The sequence below is a fragment of the Mycteria americana genome, chromosome 1, assembly GCF_035582795.1.
Source record: "Mycteria americana isolate JAX WOST 10 ecotype Jacksonville Zoo and Gardens chromosome 1, USCA_MyAme_1.0, whole genome shotgun sequence".
NCBI classification, from domain to species: domain Eukaryota; kingdom Metazoa; phylum Chordata; class Aves; order Ciconiiformes; family Ciconiidae; genus Mycteria; species Mycteria americana.
This window is the reverse complement of record NC_134365.1, coordinates 160,961,905-160,978,496: the sequence shown is the minus strand read 5'-3', so window position 1 is coordinate 160,978,496 and position 16,592 is coordinate 160,961,905. Positions and strand designations below refer to the sequence as shown.

The 16,592-nt window shown below is 40.1% G+C and overlaps 1 protein-coding gene across 2 annotated transcripts; it reads left to right on the top strand.

Annotated features, from left to right (window-relative positions):
* Window positions 1-794: 794 nt before the first annotated feature.
* On the top strand, window positions 795-16,510 carry ERCC5 (ERCC excision repair 5, endonuclease). Of its 2 annotated transcripts, none has more exons than XM_075526090.1 (16): window positions 795-853; window positions 1,297-1,417; window positions 2,201-2,376; window positions 2,892-3,007; window positions 3,105-3,197; window positions 4,018-4,078; window positions 5,006-5,149; window positions 6,073-6,280; window positions 6,557-7,507; window positions 7,916-8,148; window positions 8,516-8,635; window positions 9,520-9,733; window positions 12,356-12,500; window positions 13,198-13,398; window positions 14,318-14,402; window positions 15,757-16,510. In XM_075526090.1, the coding sequence occupies exons 2-16, from the start codon at window positions 1,330-1,332 to the stop codon at window positions 16,306-16,308; spliced, it is 3,387 nt and encodes a 1,128-aa protein (XP_075382205.1). In that variant the 5' UTR covers window positions 795-853; window positions 1,297-1,329; the 3' UTR covers window positions 16,309-16,510. The 2 variants fall into 2 exon arrangements, with proteins under 2 accessions (XP_075382205.1, XP_075382206.1); XM_075526091.1 differs by having other exon boundaries at window positions 13,198-13,355; window positions 14,328-14,402; window positions 15,757-15,889.
* The last annotated feature ends 82 nt before the right edge of the window (window positions 16,511-16,592 follow it).

Sequence of the window (16,592 nt, the reverse complement as noted above, 5' to 3'; positions counted from 1 at the left end):
TGGTATTCCTAAATAAGTGTGTTGTGGTGGACTTCAGTTTTACAGTCACTTTGTTTTAGTCTTGCTTTGGAGACGGTCCCATGTCATAAAGTAGGCGGCATCTTTAATTCTTCCAGCATTAGCAGAAGGAAGATGCGTGCCCTCGGGGCCCTGCTGCTGGGACGTAGCAAAGGCTGCCTGCAACTTTCCCTAGGGACTCTGTGCTGGGAGAAGCGGGGTGCAGTGAGAGGCACTGGGGATGTGGTGGGAGCAGAGCGGGGAGAGCGTGGGCTGCAGGGCAAGTCACGCTGAGGGGCCTGTGCTACCTGTGCCGTTTGGCATCTTTCTGGCTCATTTTCTGAGGAGTCGGGTAGATGGCTGCGCGGCTGAGTGTTGCCAAAAACAAGAAAGAAAAAAGATTGCGGCCTTTTTGCTGTTTGCGACGTTGTGTTCGGTACCTCACCTCCGGGCGGCTGCCGGCCTCCTCGCTGTGGCCTGCCCGCCTCAGGCGACGGTGCGCGGCTGCGGCCCCTCCGCCTGGGATGTCCCACAGGCGGCTGCGGCCGCGGGGGTCCCTCGGAGAGGGCAGAAGGACCCGCACGCCCATGGCAGCTGGAGCCAGGGGGGCGACGCCGGGGCGTGTGAGGGGCGAGCGGGGCGGGGGAGCACCGCCTCGCCGGGGCGGCACCGGCGCCCGGCTCCGCCCCGCGAACTGCACTTCCCGGCGAGCAGCGGGGCAGCGCGAGGGAGGCGCATGCGCACGCGGCGCGGGGAGGCCGCGGGGCTGCGGGGCCTGAGGTGGCCGGTCCCGGTCTCCGTCCCCGCGCCGGCCTCCGCTCCCCGGCGCCCACTCGCTCCGCGCCCGTCGCCGCAGGTGAGGCCCGCTCTGACGGACACCCCGCTTTCCCCTGCCCCGCCGCGGCCTGGCGGCCTTCCCCTCCCGCGGGCCGGGCCCCCCATGCCTCCCCGCGGAGCGCCTCAGCGTGTTCCCCGGGCGGAGGGCGGTTGTCTGGGAGCGTGGCGGTCTCTGCAGAGAGGAGAGCTGAGGCTCCTAGAGCTGTCTGATGGCTGGGCGGCGAGCAGCTGTAACGCTGCGCTGGGCCGGATTTTTTGAAGGTTTTCCATGTGCCGAAAGCTGAGGGAATCGTCCGGAACCGGCCCGAGCGGCTGCGGGGCTGGCGGGGTGCCCTCCCCTCCCCAGCCCAGCCCAGCGCAGCCCGCCTCGTTATTTCTGTTGGCAGTAATAATGCATCCTTATTAATAAAGTATACGTGGGTTGTATAATCATTGGGTTATGCCTTCTTTTGTTCCTCATAGATTCTTCTCTCTCAAAGTAGCTGAGAAAGCACAATGGGAGTTCAAGGACTTTGGAAACTGCTTGAATGTGCTGGGAGACCTATAAACCCAGAAACGCTGGAAGGAAAAATTCTTGCTGTTGGTATCCTTTAACAGTAAAGCTAAGGAACCAAATTTGTGAGGAAGGTTAACTATTTCACTTATTTCTACGTGATCTATTGTGTTTAGCTTTTTAAAAAATATTTTAAATCATGACAATATTTTGGTAAGTAGATTTTATGCTTTATAATATGTGGAATACTAAGCTTTTTTTTGATGTTTTAAAAAAGACTTTTAATAGATTCCTTACACAAGCATTGGGCTATAGGATTTTATGCTTTGTAAATAAATGTGCTGCTCTCAGTAGGACTATAGGATGAAAAAGTTTTAAATACTTTTGCATCAACTTTCCTATCATATATACTTGGTTAAATGCTGGAAAGATGTGGAAAGAAGTTACTGTTCAGGCTGCCCAGGGAAGTGGTTGAGTCACCATCCCTGGAAGTATTTAAAAGACGTTTGGATGAGGTGCTTAGGGACATGGTGTAGTGGTGGTCTTGGCAGTGTTAGGTTTACGGTTGGACTTGATGATCTTAAAGGTCTTTTCCAACCTATACAATTCTGTGATTCTGTGATTTATTTGTAAAAATAACTGGAGAAGTACTACTTGCTGCACAGTTGTTTTCAACTCTGCTTTTTGCCCAGGGTGATAGGGGCAATAATTTATTCTTCTCTGAAGTTCACAAGTATTTGGATAATCTTGGTTTTGATAAGTCAAGCCTGGAACAGTGGGAAAAAGCCACTCAAATATGTGCACTTTATAGGAACTATTAATATGGTATATGTGTAAGATAGCACATTTTTTTCCTCTTAACGGTTTTTTAAGATATCAGTATTTGGTTAAACCAAGCAATAAAGGGAGCCAGAGATCGTGGTGGTAATTCCATACAAAATGCTCACCTCCTCACTCTGTTTCATCGACTCTGCAAGTTACTGTTTTTCCGAATTCGACCTGTCTTTGTTTTTGATGGAGAGGCACCGCTTCTGAAGAGACAGACCTTGGTAAGGACATTTGCTGAGTCATTGCAATGCAAAATAGGATGTACATCTGCTGATACTAAGTAGCCATTTTCAATTTCCTTCTTATTCTGCTTATGCGTCTGAGCCATGAGGATGGAGGGCTTGAAGTGCACTGCTCTGCAGGTGTTCTTTGCAGTCACAGTCCTGATTAGCTGTTGGAGCATGTAGCAGCTCCGTTTTGATATATTCAGGTTTGATTTGCCTAGAAACCAGATTGCAGAGAGGTAAACGATGGCATAAGCCTGGGTCTTGCTCCAGAAAGGACCTGAACGCAACTCTTGCAAGCGTTTGTACCCAGAAGCTGAAAACCGTTCCCGAGTCCCACAGAAGAACCTGACGTAGAAAGATTTAAAGGATCTGAAGGCTATGTCCCCATTGATGTAGGATGAGTTAGGAGTGGTTCATAGACTCAGCACACAGAATTATAACAGTAATTCACTGGATGTGTATCTTCAGCATCCAGCAAAATCTCGTTGGTGTTAATCTCATTTTCACAGGCTAAGCGAAGACAAAGAAAGGAAGTCGCTGTCAGTGATTCCAGGAAAACTACAGAGAAAATCTTGAAAACATTTTTGAAGAGACAAGTTATCAAAACTGCTCTTAGGGGCAAAAGGCAAGACTAAAATTATTTTCCCCTTGTTTATAAGTGGCAAGTAAGTTTTTATGTAGCTATTAATCATTGGGGTTTTTTTTCTTTTTCTTTCCCTAAGCAATGAAGTTTTGCCCAGTATTACACAAGTTCGAAGAGAAGAAATTGATGATATGTATGTATTGCCTTCTTTAGAGGACGATGAGAAGAACAGGTAGGTAGAATTAAGAAAAATAGCTTAAATGGCTATAATAAGCTCAGATAAAAGTATACACTACATTTTTTGATGCTGCTGAAAGGCCTTTGACTCATGAGACTCCATAATATATAAAGTATATTTCTTTAATTTATATTTTATTTCAGTTTCTTTTTGGAGAGTGTGGTTTATAGCTCTGGATACAGAAGCCTTTAGTTGTTTGTGGGAAAGTAACAGAAGAAGCTTTCAGCCCACAGATTAAATTTCTACACGGGATTCATGTTTAAGGATGAAAGTGCTACCTCAGTCTCTGTGGTCATACCTATATGACAAAAAGGAACTGATTGTTCAAGCTTGGGTAGCTGGTGTGTGGCAGCTTGATTACGGTTTGCATCTCCTCATTCAGTAGTGTAGATGTGTTCAGCAGAAGTAGGCTTTGTATGTACTTGTCAAACTTGTGACATCTTCTTAAATAACACAGTGGGAATGTGGAGCTATCTGTTAGATTACTCTTTGCACATCTTATATATACTTTTAAGTACTTCAAATGCTGACCAAATAAGAATTGGGTAATGATTTAAACAGCAACAGTTGTCTCAAGCTAGTTTTAACTGACATAATCTGCCTTCTTGCTTTCTGTTCAAATCTTTTTGACTTGTGTATCTATTTACATGTGTGCATGTGTTTTTGTATGTATATGCGTATATATGTGTGTGTACTTTGTGTGTGTATTTTTGTACTTACTGGTGAAGGGATGAGTAATGTCCTTTTGCTTAAAATAGGAACTTTGTTTTTCTAGGTAAATATATACATTTTTTTTTCTCTTTGTGATTTTTAGCTCGGAGGAGGAAGATGAAAAAGAATGGGAAGTGAGAATGAGCCAAAAAAAGATGTTGCAGGTAAGTGCATCCTAATTGCCCTGTTACTGTGAACAATCCTCTCATTTGTGTGCTATGCTTAAAAGACAAACAAAAAGGTTAAAAAGTGTTTGGAAGTATTCCTATTGTATACTGTAGTATTCCTACAGTATTACTTATCAAGCAAACAAGTTAATTTTCAGTACTCTATGAATTCCTACTAGTGAGGAAATACAAATGTAATCTTCTCCACTAGAATACAGTAGAATAGGAATTTCTTACGGTATCTTTTTTTTTTCTTCCGACTACTTTATCTGGACCTGTGGAGACAAAATTGTTTTTTGTAATGATGTAAGTGAAATCTATGAATTTATGCACATGTGTATGCACATATAAGACAGCATATTTAACAAAATTCCCATGCTTCTCCAAATATGAATTGCTGTTGAAACACTTCAGTCCTCGAGTTTTCACAGATAAATTCTGTATTCCCCTCTGCTGTGCTGATCTCATGGGAAGAGGAGAAAAGAAATCCATAACCTAAGAAGAAGGCGTAATGAATAATAAAATTATCTCTGCTTTCATCAAAGAAAAAAAAAAGAAAAAACTCTTGGAAATACTGTTTATCTTTGAGATAGTTTGCATTCAGAAGGAGAACTTCTTTGGAAGGATAAAATCAGACTAGCTGAGGCTATAGGATCTGCTTCTGTGATTTATACTAAATATCTTTTTGTAAAAAGAATAAACCCAAGTTGCTCCATATAGTATACATCAATAATTATGTACTTTACATTATTTTATTAGGTAGTAGTTACCTTTTTTCTTAACTGTTTTCTTCACAGTATAGGAAGTAGCAACAAAGATTTTGTGGGTTTTTTTTCTTTGTTTGGAATGATGCTCTAAATATTTTATTGTTCGTGCTGTGCTCTAATATATAATAGGTGTTTATGTTGTTTTCCATTTTTATAGGAAGAGTTATGTGAAAATCCTCATTCTGTAGATATTGAATCAGAAGATTTCAACAAGCTGCCTCCAGAAATAAAACATGAGATCTTGACTGATATGAAAGAATTCACAAAGCGAAAAAGAACATTATTTGAAGCAATGCCAGAGGTAATATTTAAAATAGTTTTCAAGCCATCAGAATGGAGCTATTGCCATTAATGCAGATGAAGACTACATAAGAGTATCACATCTGGAAAGCTTTACCCCCAGGCCTGTTTAATAAGAGATATTACGTTGAGGGGAAAAAACCCAGTGAGATAATGACTCTTTAACAGAGCCTTCCCATGTGTCTATTCAGAGTCCTATCTCTTGATTTCCACTAAAATTGGCAGAGCTACTTCAGTTTGGCAAGAATGGAAAAAATCATGCTGGGTCTCATGCCTCATCAGCATTACGCACAAGATTTCAATTGCAGGAACATACTACTGGTGTGGATAAACCAGGCAGAATGAACGCAGCTTGAATTCCAAACCCTCAGGTTGTTAGGGGAGCTGGCAGCTGGGAAAAGGCTTTTGTAACATAGGCAAATGTGTCACTGAAGCCATTCGGAGACAAATGGGGAATCCTGTAGTGCCGCTTCTACAATAGCTTTTCAGAGCACAGTTAGATTTTAAAAGTACAATACTTGTCAGATCAAATGATAGCTTGTGCCCAAGTGTAAGCTAAGAAGCATCATCATAACAGAATCCACATGTGGATGGTTTTATAATTGCACTGTTTTTAAGATGGGTACCAGCTCCATTAGCCAGCTAAGTTTTTTTGGTCACATCATTGAGATCTTGTTGTGTTTAGCCAGCATGCAGAACTACTTAACGGTACCTTTTAGAATTGTTGGCTGTGTTGCTGTTGCTTGGGAGTGCAGCATTCAGTAAAAGACAAATGTTACCTGCTTAAAGGAGACTCTTAAAAGGCTGTCCAGAGCATGGTAAATGAACTTGCTTAAATGGTGCAGCTAGTGGCATTTTATTTAAATTGACTTGGTTGTTTGTTTTGGTTTTGTGTGTGTTTTTTTTTTTTTTTTTTTTTTTAAGGAGTCCAATGACTTTTCCCAGTACCAGCTTAGGGGTTTGCTTAAGAAAAGCAACCTCAATCGGTGCATAGAAAATGTACAAAAAGAATTGAATCAACAGCACTCGGGTGAAATCCAAACACAATATGAAAATGAAGGTGGTTTTGTGAAAGAAGTGGAATCTAGGAGGGTAGTCTCTGAAGATACTTCTCACTATATCCTAATAAAGGGTATGTCAGGTCTTAATTTTGTAAAACCTCTTGTTTAGTGTGTGCAGTCTGCAGCTGTCAGTTTTAAGAAAAACCTGAATATTGTTTACAGGTGTATATAGCCGATACTTTGTATCAAATGTGCATTACTGCTAGACATAATTAACTGTGATCAGTAAACATGTAGAAAACTGGTTTATTAATCATTATATAATGATTTTCATTATGTAAAATGGAATGTTAGTATAAAGCAGTTTTTTACTAAAAAAAAAGAATCAACAAAAAACTTTCTTTCAGGTATTCAAGCAAAAGAAGCTACAAATAGAGACTTGGAAACTACTGCAGGATCCTCATCAAAAATGCTCGAATTTACTAAATTGAATAAAATCAATGAATCTCCTCCTAATGCAAAGCTAGTTGCATCTGACAGGTTGCAGACAGAGAAAGATAACAATGTGGTGACAGCACCACCCTCTCCTCGGACTTTGCTTGCTATCCATGCAGCTATGGTAGACAGCAGCTCAGAAGAAGAACTGGGGGGTGAAGATACAGGACGATTGAACATGGACCAATCTGTAACAGAGGAAGGCAGTGTGTCTCCAAGAACACTACAGGCAATTCAGCAAGCTCTGAGTGATGATAATAAAAGGGAGGAAGTTGTTACTGTTAGAACTGATGGAGTGCTACCAGAAAGATCAGAAGTGAAGGATTCTCTGCTTAGTAGCTCAGATGAGGAAGATCAAATTCTTGAAGTTAAGGAGGGAAAAAAAATACCTACATCTACAATTCATTCGCCAAAACAAGTGATTATGCAAGACGCTGAATTTGAAGAAAAGCATCAGGAGTTGGAAGAAAATCATATTACACCCAAGCACACCAGTATATCCAGAGCTGAAAATTATTCTTCTATTGACGGTACTAGAAAAGGCAAAGAAGATTTAGACAAAGAAGAAAATGGTTCCAGAATGGACTTAAATTCTTTGGGAGATAACAGTGTAAACTTGTGCCAGCAGAAGCCAAGCTGTTCCCCTGTACAAACTAGTATAGGGGCTTTGATTCATGCTGAAACAACAGACCTTTCTAAAAATGAAGAAAACTTGAAAATTTCTGAAAATGTAGGGGAAGTAATTTTGCAAACAGAAGAGAATGTATCTGAGGTACAAAAGGATATTAGATTTTTTCCAGAAGCAAAAGGTCCTGAGGAGGAAAGAGAAGGGATATCACAGTCTGAAGACAGTGATTCTGATGGTATGTGCTTTTTAATTGTGTGACAAGATAAGAAAATAGGACCTTATTGTATTTGTAGTCAGTTGAAGTTAACCTTTTCTCCTAGTAAGAAAAGCTTTAAAATACATCTATTCCTATGTATGCAAAAGGTGGGAAGAAAATCTGAGCTATGTTTTTCCCCTTGGTGTTATGTTTTATCATGGAAACCTGAGTATACAATACGGAGAGTCAGGAAAGCATGCTGTTGTGTACATTGAACTTAACTGGTGTATTAATGGTCAACCACTTGGTTTCTGTAATTTCACAATCCTTATATCTATCTGTTACTGCATACAGAAAAAATAAATCACTGCCCAAGTTAAAAAAGTATACAAATACCTCTTTTTAAACAAGCAGCAGGAAGTTGAAATCTTTATTTTCCTTTAATAGGAAGCTTTATTGAAGTGGATACTGAAATCAGTAATGAGGCTGAGTTTCCTACTAAATATGATGAAAAACTGGGTGACGAAACAGCACTTCCAGAAGTGGAGACAGACAGACATGATATTGTCACACAGGACTTGCTGAAGGAGTCTGGTGAAGTGCAGTTGGCAAACGACCAGAGTGTTGAAAGAGAAGATGATGGTAAAGATGCGGCAGATGAGTGGCAAGACATCAGTTTGGTAACCCCTTGTTATTTGTTTTGAGCTAGTAATGAAGTGCTCTGTCCCCAAGTAGTTTTTAAGGAAAACCGTTGGAGAGCTTCTTACTGTTTCCTTGCTTTCTCATGTATGTATCTAATTCTATGGGAAATTATTTTTCTTTAAAGATAATGGTTAACCATAACCTGTCTGAAATCAGAGGGAAACTTTAAGGTTTTAGCACTGTGATGAATAGACCTATCTCTGGTCTTATTATTTACTGCATTAGAGAAAGTATGAATTACTGGAGCATATACTACTAGAATAATTATAGTTGGTGTCTTAGTGCTTTACTTAACTAAGTATACCTGAATTGTTGAAATAATGAAAATCTTGTTTTATTTTTCAGGAAGAATTAGAAGAATTAGAAAATGACCTTTCTGCTGAGCAGAATATGCTTCAGGCTCAAAAACAGCAGCAGGAACGTGTTGCTGCTTCTGTAACAGGACAGATGTTCTTGGAAAGCCAGGTGGTATTTGTGTAGTCATTTTGATTTGATATAGCATGATGTGGTCCCCCCTCCACCCCAGTCAAACATTTTCTCAAAAGCTGTTAGTAATTTTGCTTAATTATAGGTCACCTTTTTTCATCTTAGGAGCTTGTTTTCTTCAGTCTGCTTGATTTAAAATATTGAAAGTATTGAGATAATCTTGAATTCCAATAATTTTAAATAAAGGTTTCTCCTGGTTTCGGCTGGGACAGAGTTAATTTTCTTCCTAGTAGCTGGTCTTGTGCTGTGTTTTGGATTTAGGATGAGAATAACATTGATAACATACTGATGTTTTAGTTGTGTTGCTAAGGAGTGCTTACACTAGTCAAGGACTTTTCAGCTTCTCATGCCCTGCCAGTGAGAAGCTGGGAGGGGGCACAGCCAGGACAGCTGACCCCAGCTGGCCAAAGGGATATCCCATACCATATGGCATCATGCTCAGCATGTAAAGCTGGGGGAAGAAAAAGGAAGGGGGGACGTTCGGAGTGATGGCGTTTGTCTTCCCAAGTAACCATTACGCGTGATGGGGCCCACACAATTGTAACGTATGGACTTTTCTCCATGTTATGGAAAGCACAATACTTAAGTATGCTTGTGTAATTAAGATAGCAGATTCTCAAACTGTGTAGTAATAGTGTGATCAAGTAGTGCTTGACTTAGGTGGCACTATCCGCCTGAGATGAGTAAGTGGGATTTCCCCCTTGACTTTTAGCTGTGCTTGGCACTTTTTAGTGGAAATTAAGATTTGCTGTGAAATATTAAATACTTCCTGAGCGTGAATCGAGCAGTTCCAAGTCAAGCCGAAGTATAATAGAAGTTCATTCTTCAGATGAAATATTAACTGTTTTCTTTCCATCCTACAGGAGCTTCTCCGTCTGTTTGGCATTCCATATATTGAAGCTCCGATGGAGGCAGAGGCACAGTGTGCTATATTGGACCTTACTGATCAGACCTCTGGGACAATCACCGATGATAGTGATGTTTGGTTATTTGGCGCACGACATGTTTATAAAAATTTCTTCAGTCAAAACAAATATGTGGAATATTATCAGTATGTTGATTTTCAAAACCAGCTAGGTAAGTCTCTGATATTGATTTGTTGTCTTTAATAAGACAGTGCTGCCATGTATCTTTTTGAAGTTGTATTTTCTACAGAATTTTGTGTGTCTGTTATTACAATCCCTGTTCTTTGGAGACTCTTTGAAGACTTTCAGTTGGGTTGCTGTTTTTACTGCCAGATGACCCCTGAATTTGCAGGCACCTGCATTTAATACACTGAGTTAGTGTGGTGATCATCAAGGCTGGAGGTATGAACTATGGTACCAGTTTCTGGGTAAATGTCAGCATGACTTTTCTGTCATGGCAGGAAAATTATACTCTGATGTCATCAGATTTATAGTCTTCTGGAAATGGAAGTTAATTTTGGACGTATTGACACATAATTTATTAGAAGAAGATCTGGCATATGTATATGCTCTGTAAAAGATTTTTTCACTTAGTTACTACTGACAGCTTTTTTCTTCTTTCAGATTGCTCTTGTACCAGTCTAATCAAATTGTTGCTAATTATGTTGAACTACTAAACTTCAGTGTCACATAGTGTATTAAGGAAAATATGAGTCAATTTTAACTTTTTCTTATGCCTTGTTTAAGCAGAACTCTTTTAAAATCAGTTTTGACTTTGACAAAGTTGAGAGAGGCTATAGACCTTGAAACAATATTTTAATGTCTTCAGCATGTAAAATTTCACAACATTTTTATGCGGTGAAAAATATGTCTGGTTTCTTCTCCCAGCAAATTGAATGAAACATTTTTTTCCCCTACTTAGGTATGCTACTGTAGCTTACTTGGAAAGGATTGCTGTAAAAGTATGTGTGTGATTTTTTTAGCTGTTATTAATGTAATAAACCAGAGCTTTTATTTATTTATTTATTAGGGAAAAATAGTCACCATCGGTCTTCATGTCACATTCCTCTGCAGTCTTGTACTTCTCCTTTTCCATGCATTGCACAATTATTCTTTCTTGACAGTTGATGGATATCCTGACTAGCGTGCCTATGGTCTTGCTTTGTGTGCTTAGACACACATCCCTCCTTTTTCTCCACTGAATTTTTTTTTTAAATCTAAACTCCTGAAGCTAGTTACTGAAAATCAGTCTAGTTGCCTCAGGTCTTATAGTGTACCAAGTAGCATTGGTCAGATGAGTTATTCCTTCTTTCTGCCTGTTTCACAGGCTCTTTTGGTCTACTTAGTAACTGCACTAGCACAGAGCAAAAGGCTTCCAGTTTGGGAACACTTTTAAGAAGCAGAGGCATTGATATTATGGACTAGAATTCAAACTGAATGTTTTTATTTATGTTATTTGGTTTTTAATAACATTTATTTATGTTATTTTAAATGCGGGTCAGCATTAGATGAGAACAGGACAGTAATTGGAGAAATATATGTAAAATAACTCTTAGCTCTTAGAAACCCAGAATTTCCCAATGATCTTTACATTGTAACATTTTAGTTTTGGCAAGATGTATTTAATATCTTTATCAATGATCTGGACGAAGGGATCGAGTGCACCCTCAGTAAGTTTGCAGAGGACACCAAGTTGTGTGGGAGTGTTGATCTGCTTGAGGGGAGGAAGGCTCTGCAGAGGGACCTGGACAGGCTGTATCGATGGGCTGAGGTCAATTGTATGAGGTTCAACAAGGCCAAGTGCTGGGTCCTGCACTTGGGTCACAGCAACCCCATGCAACGCTACAGGCTTGGGGAAGAGTGGCTGGAAAGCTGCCAGGCAGAGAAGGACCTGGGGGTGTTGGTTGACAGCAGCTGAATATGAGCTGGCAGTAGGCCCTGGTGGCCAAGAAACAAGCCAGGATGCTGTTGGCTATCAGGAATAGTGTGGCCAGCAGGACTAGGGAAGTGATTGTCCCCCTGTACTCAGCACTGGTGAGGCTGCACCTCGAATCCTGTGTTCAGTTTTGGGCCCCTCACTACAAGAGAGACATTGAGGTGCTGGAGCGTGTCCAGAGAAGGGCAACGAAGCTGGTGAAGGGTCTGGAGCAGAAGTCTTATGAGGAGCGGCTGAGGGAACTGGGATTGTTTAGCCTGGAGAAAAGGAGGCTGAGGGGAGACCTTATTGCTCTCTACAACTGCCTGAAAGGAGGTTGTAGAGAGGTGGGGGTCGGTCTCTTTTCCCAGGTAACTAGTGATAAGATGAGAGGAAATGGTCTCAAGTTGTGCCAGGGGAGGTTTAGACTGGATATTAGGAAATTTTACTTCACTGAAAGGGTTGTCCAGCATTGGAACAGGCTGCCCAGGGAAGTGGTTGAGTCACCATCCCTGGAGGTATTTAAAGGACGTTTGGCTGAGGTGCTTAGGGACATGGTGTAGTGGTGGTCTTGGTAGTGTTAGGTTTACGGTTGGACTTGATGATTCTAAAGGTCTTTTCCAACCTATACGATTCTGTGATTCTGTGATTCGCCAAGTTAGCACAACCAGCAGTACTGGAGCTAGCAGTAGCATATTGATGCTGCTCCAGAATATAATTTAGCAAATTCTGATGTTGAATTAAATGTAATTTTACAGAGTTAATGCCTTTGTGTTCCTTTTGGTTTTTGCCTTTCAAATAATTTTTTTTTTTTTAATTTGTAAGAGAACAGATGCTGAATCCGCTGGTTTTATTTGGTTTACTCACTTTCTTTTACAGGGTTGGATCGCAACAAGCTAATTAATTTGGCATACTTGCTTGGAAGTGACTACACTGAGGGCATCCCAAATGTTGGCTTTGTAACAGCGATGGAGATTTTAAATGAATTTCCTGGGCATGGCTTGGAACCTCTCTTAAAATTCGCGTATGCTTCATCATATTTTGCTTATTTGAAATGGCAGGTAAATAAGGTGACATGTTGATACAGCAATTACAGTGAGACTTATGAAGATGATAGAACAGCTGTAGAACTGTGCGACTGCCTCTGAGTTCATTGCAGAGCTGGATCCGTAGTGGAGCGGAGGTTTATTCTCCCTGAGTTTGTGAGAAGGTGCTGTAGCTTGCTCGTATAGAAAAGAGACTTGATGAGTGAGGAATGGATGACCTGGAAAGAGACAGACAGGTAGGCTGTGGGGGAGAACAAGATTTGAAGAGGGCCAAGCCAGTTGTATTGGCAATGGCAAGGATGGTTAAAAGTATTTTTTTTCTTTTTTTTTTCTGTTTTTGTCCTTGCATACCGAAAATGTCCAAAAATTATCATTATGTGTGGAACATCCTCCCCAAATGAGGCTGAATTTAGGGCCTTCTGTTTAGTAGCTTATGGAGAAACCAGGTGATGCTTGCTGCTGTGGCTTAAAATGGCTGCATTTACTGCGTATGTTTTGTCTTTTCTACTTGCAGATTGTATGTCCCGTTGGCCATCTTTTATTTGGAAATTTCGTACCTCATCTCATGTAGTAACTGAAGCAGGGAGACTAAAGCTATTGAAATTAGCATGGTGGTTCTTGATATACCAAATTATATTTTATGGAGGCAAATGAATACCTTCCTCTGTTTTTCAGTGAGTGGTGGAATGAGGCTCAGAAGAATAAGAAATTGAGACCTAATCCACACGATACCAAAGTCAAGAAGAAACTGCGGGAGCTGCAGCTTTCTTCAGGTTTCCCAAATCCAGCAGTGGCAGAAGCATACCTGAAGCCTGTGGTGGATGAGACAAGGGGTTCGTTCACCTGGGGGAAGCCTGATGTAGAGCAGATCAGAGAATATCCTTTTACTGGATGGCAGGACTTGTTAGCTAAAAGTACTCAGATTAAAGTTCATAAGGCTAGTTAGTGAGTCAGTAACAGAGTGTCAAATTCTTAACATCTCATTCGTGTGAGGGGCCCCCCACTCCATCTGCATGTGCTCTCCTGCCATACCACCAGCTCTGGAATGGAAGGGAATGCAGCCATGCATGTGTGGCATTCAGGGCTGCTCTGCCCTCCTGAGAGAGCGGGCTGCTTCACTTTGTATGCAAAGAGAGTCTTGTAGCTGGACTGACTAGTTTGTTGTGATGTTATATTTCTGTAACTGTGCTGTGCCTATTTCTAGACTTAGGGTGGGATTGTTTGCACACTCCTGATGTATGTTTCCTGTCTTTCACAAATAAGTTTCAAGACCTAGTCAGAAATGGTGATTCAGTCTGTGCTTTATCCCTAGTTATTCACTGCATTTCTTGCAATAATGTCTATTTCTTTGATCCGTTGCAGCTTGAGCTGCAGTGACTTGTTGAAAAGTAGATGGCAATGCATGCAGAGCTAATAGTGTTTCAAACAATAAATGAAACTTCCAGTGTGTACAAGTGTAAAAATAAGATTTATTTATAGGTATTTTGTCTTACGGCAGTACTGTATATCCAAATGAGTTCTATCTTCACTGAGACATGCTTTTGGAAATGTTGATACTAGACAAAAAGTTCTGTAATAGAGATGTAACAGCATGATTAAGATACATAGCATAATACTGGAACCATGCAGATAAGTCAGCTGTAATAACTTAGAGTATTTTGTCTGGTTTTGTAGTAGAGAAAGCTTTGAAGTAGAGAACTTTCTTCCAGACATTGTTTATTTGAGAAGTTTTCATTTTATGTGTTTACAAAATACTAGTAATAGCCATTTTGTAAAGTTCCTTAACTTTCTGCACTTTCTGTCAGGATCACTTTGGCTGGACCAGGACAAAGATAGATGAAATCCTTTTGCCTGTGATAAAACAGCTGAACTTGCAGCAGGTAAAGTATAAATCTGTGTATAGTTTAAGGGTAAGTGGAAGATTGAGAAGGAAAAAAAAAAAGAAGATAAGCATTTTAAAATGAAAAGCAAGGCTTTCATCTAAAATACATTTCTCAAAAACTGGGATTATCTTAATATATATATTTAAAAGTCATTAAACTTACTTCTCTAGACTTCATTTCTATATGATTTGGGTGTGCTGTGAGGCACTCTACATAATTTCAACTGTTGGTTTCCAATTTTGTTATCTATCGAACACCTATCTCTAGTCCAGGTTGCTGTTTGTTCTGGAGCTGGCTGAAACTACAGGTACCTCAGGCACCTTTAGTACTTTTAAAAGACAGCGTGCTGTCTCTAAAAATGATTTATAAAAATGCCCCTGAAATTTTGGTGAAGTGAGACTGACCATTTGGTACTATCCATATCCTTTGAGGAGGAATGCAGACTGAACCGTTGAGCAAGTGCCTATTAATAATATTACTCTAATTTCCAAATAAATGTTCTGTCAACTTTAATAAAACTTAAAAGTGAATAGTGGTGCATCCAGTGATACTGTGAAAGTCAGTTGTAAAACTGGTCGCCTAAGGTCAGATTCTTTTCTCCTTTTGCCAGAAGCAAGATGGATACACAATCTAAATCAGTGTTCTGGGTTCTCTCTGTCACTCAAAGGAGTAAAAGATACCAAAACCCATAGTTAAATCCATATATTTTCAGGTTGGCTGAACATCTTGTGGAAGCGTCTGTATCTCTTAGACAGTTTTAGGGAGAACATAGAGGACTAGCTTAGTCTATACAGCAAGCCTACCTGTGGTTGAATAACACAGATGCAGTGTGTGACTACTTCTAGTTCTACTCTTAAGTCTTTATACCGTAGCAGCATGTGTTACAACTTGAGTCAAATGACTGCATTTTGTTGCACTAGCATATGCAAATGTAAAGTGCACTTACAACATTTGCTTAGTAAACATTCCGTTGTTTTAACAGCTTGAAGCTAAGGATATGTTTGTAAGGACATACTTAAGAGCACTACAGAGATTCTCTGTATTAGGGTTGAAAATAGCAACATATGTCTAATCATCAGCAGCATGATGTTTATAAAATTTCACTGGAGTTTGCTTATTATTTGGTTTCTGTAAAGGTTCTTGTTGCATAATTTATAATAAAGTATAGGTATTATTATAATAATGCATCTTATTGTTCACATCTATTTGCATGCATATTAATTTCATTAGTCCTTTGTCCTGCTTTAATTTGGGATGCTTTATAGTATAGCTGAGAGAACAGCTGAATTCCCATCACAAAACCATCCAAAGGTTTTATTTTCTCTTTTATTCTCTGTTTTATTTTTGATAGACTCAGCTTCGAATCGATTCATTCTTCAGACTAGCACAGCATGAAAAACAAGCTATTAAAAGTCAGAGGCTGCGCAGAGCTGTGACTTGTCTGAAGAGAAAGGAAAAAGAAGCCGATGAAATTCGGGAGGCTGCTGCTGTTACGGAGATTGAACTTAAACAGCATGAGGAAAGGAAAGGGGAAGGTACTGCAGGCTGTGCAAATCATCAAGCTGTGGCAACAGAAGTCCAAAGCGGAAAGAGAAGAAAACACTCAGATTCCAGAAAAGAACATTTATGTGGCGGTGGTTTTATTGGGAATTTGCATCTTTCAGAAACTTCTAGTGACTCCTCAGTAGAGGAAATGGAAAGCAGAGATTTAGGCAAGAGCAAAAAGAGGAAAAATGTCTCTGCAATGGAGACAGCAGACCATAAAGAGAAAAAGGGGTGCAGTAGCTCAAGTGGTGAGGATGAAGAACTGGGAAACGTAGTCATGGTGACTGCAAAACCTGTGTTTGAGGGCAGAAAAAAGAAATCACAGAGTAAGAGAGGAAAAAAAAAGAAAAAGTCTTAAAGAAAAGAAGTCTTAAAAAAGAGAGACTTTGTGTGCGTGTTTTTTTAATGACTTATGCTTTGTAAATATTCTGATGAATTTTTGATAAATAATAAATTATCCCTATTTGTCATGCATTTTGTTTCCAGAACTTGGAGGGGTATGAAACAATGAAAAAAATAATTTTAGCACATTTGCTTATAAAGACCTAGATTGGACTTGATATGAGTTTTCTGTTTTTAAAATTGAGATTTTAAAATTGAGCCAAAACATGATGCCCATTCATTTGCATTCTAACTGAGGGA